This window comes from Abrus precatorius, unplaced genomic scaffold, assembly GCF_003935025.1.
Source record: "Abrus precatorius isolate BTA unplaced genomic scaffold, Abrus_2018 Scaffold8, whole genome shotgun sequence".
Taxonomy (NCBI): domain Eukaryota; kingdom Viridiplantae; phylum Streptophyta; class Magnoliopsida; order Fabales; family Fabaceae; genus Abrus; species Abrus precatorius.
Genome location: NW_020874428.1, coordinates 34904075 through 34906090, shown reverse-complemented (window position 1 = coordinate 34906090; position 2016 = coordinate 34904075). Strand labels below are relative to the sequence as shown.

At 36.4% G+C, this 2016-nt stretch overlaps 1 protein-coding gene across 1 annotated transcript; it reads right to left on the bottom strand.

Moving 5' to 3' along the window:
* On the bottom strand, nucleotides 1-1389 carry LOC113847556 (auxin-responsive protein IAA29-like). The gene is made up of 4 exons (XM_027476737.1): nucleotides 1052-1389; nucleotides 673-968; nucleotides 478-559; nucleotides 1-216 (listed from the first exon to the last, which is right to left on the bottom strand). Exons 1-4 carry the CDS (start codon nucleotides 1279-1281, stop codon nucleotides 165-167), a joined length of 660 nt encoding a protein of 219 aa, XP_027332538.1. The 5' UTR covers nucleotides 1282-1389; the 3' UTR covers nucleotides 1-164.
* Nucleotides 1390-2016: the final 627 nt, after the last annotated feature.

The window sequence follows — 2016 nt, the reverse complement described above, 5'->3', positions numbered from 1 at the left end:
CATAAACTTGACTATATATTTATATTATTTATATTGTGTTAACAAAACATTAATTATATGTTTCATACACAAACTACGCGCTGGATATAGATACAGTTGACCAAAAAAAAAAAAGAGTCATCCTGAGCCAACAAAGTTAACAACGCTGAAGATTTCATTGCCTCTTATCGGATCCTCTTCAGCAATTTGAGCCGTCGTGCACACTGAACGAAACTTCTGCAAAACAGAAGCCAAGTGTACTATTAGTTGTTGGAATATATGTTATTCATTATTGTTAAGGTTTGCTAATGATCTTATTTCAAAATAATTTTTTTATTAAAAATAATAATGTTTCACGTTATTGATATATTACTATCATAACTTTAAATAAAAACATTTGATGTACTAATTCCTTATTAGTTACTGGGAATAAGTTGAATAAATAACCAATTGAAAGGGTTGGAGAATTAGAATAGTGATAAGCTAGGATGCACTTGCCTCCATGGTACATCTTCTGCAAGAAGCCAATCACCCTCTTTATCCTGATAAGCCAGTTCATAGCCGCCTGATGGCTGATGACCTGTGTATTCCAAACCAAAATAAAAAATGAGTTAATCCCATAGTTCAATTAATTAGTAACGCCCTTAATTTAGAATTAGGCAATTAAAAATGGCATATATAAATTACACCTACATTTGCCAAACATGTCCATCAAAGTTTCCTTGAGCGTTTGAAACGATTGGTGCATGCTAAGATCAATCTTTCGCGCAATCCCTACACCCTCCATCTTCACTTTCACGTACAGAGTATGGGATCCTCTGAGGGCAACAGAACCACGTCCATGTCCATGTCCATTTTGATGATGATCAATCCAGACCGTGTGATCATTCCCTGCAACCTCTTCCCCATAGTTATCAAAACGAAGTTTCTTCCTCCAAAAATTTACTGGCGGCCAACCCACTAAAGCTTCTACATCCTCCTCATCGTCCCTACACAATAACAAGCGAAACACTTGAGTTTTTGAACGACAACACGGGATATATTAGCATGAAGAAATGAAGTGTTGCAGTACTTGGTGTGGATGGGGTGTTGATGATCGTGGTTTGAGCGGGAAGGAGTTAAAGGGAGAAGAGACAGAGTAGGAAGCATAACATGGGTGGGGGTGTGAGTAGTTTCAGGTGCGTGCTCCGAGAGCTGAGAAAAGGTACGTTTTTTGTGGTTAAAAGGGTCGTAGGTACGAGAATTGAGGTCGAGGAGTTTGGAGGGAATGGTTGGGAGGGCGAGGCCAAGTTGAAGCTCCATCCATGCAAATTGCAATGCAAAGTGGAAAGTTAAGTGAGTATTGAAGAGGTGAAGAAATATATATATTAATTGGAGAGACAGAGTAAGTGCTGGGGATGGGAATAGGAGAGAGACAAGGTGTTGGGAAGAAGGGTAAAGGTGTCCTTATCAATGCTTCCCCTTTTGCCGACCCAGTTGCCTCCTTGTTTACTTGTTCATTGTTTTCTCAAGCTTCCCCATTTCCACTAATCCACGCGCATTTACTTCACACTCTTATCTTCCCTATGTTCTTTCCTCATTATTATTATTCACCCTCATTCTCCCTACCTTCTTATTACTCTCTCTTTTTACAAAATAAATGTATATGTTAATACTTTTATTTAGATGTGATCCCAAGTCAAGCATATAGTCAAACAGTTATAATCATCATTCATCGTCATCTGTCCAAGCCGTGGCAGCCAAACCACAGATATTCTATGCAATCTCTGGTAATCTTTAATCTAGATTAATACTCATTTTCAAATGACTTTATTGTTGTAAAATTCTAAAAACACTCATTCTTTGTGAATATACTTATAAAATAACATTTTTCTTCGAAATTTTTATAACTCATGTATGCATTCGACTATATTTTACTCTAACTCTATGAGTAATTTTTTCTATCTTGTGTTTTTCTGTGTGCTAATATCAATTAAAAGATGGGAAAAAAAAATAATTTGTACAAAATTTATAATAAAATTATGCAATGGACATGGA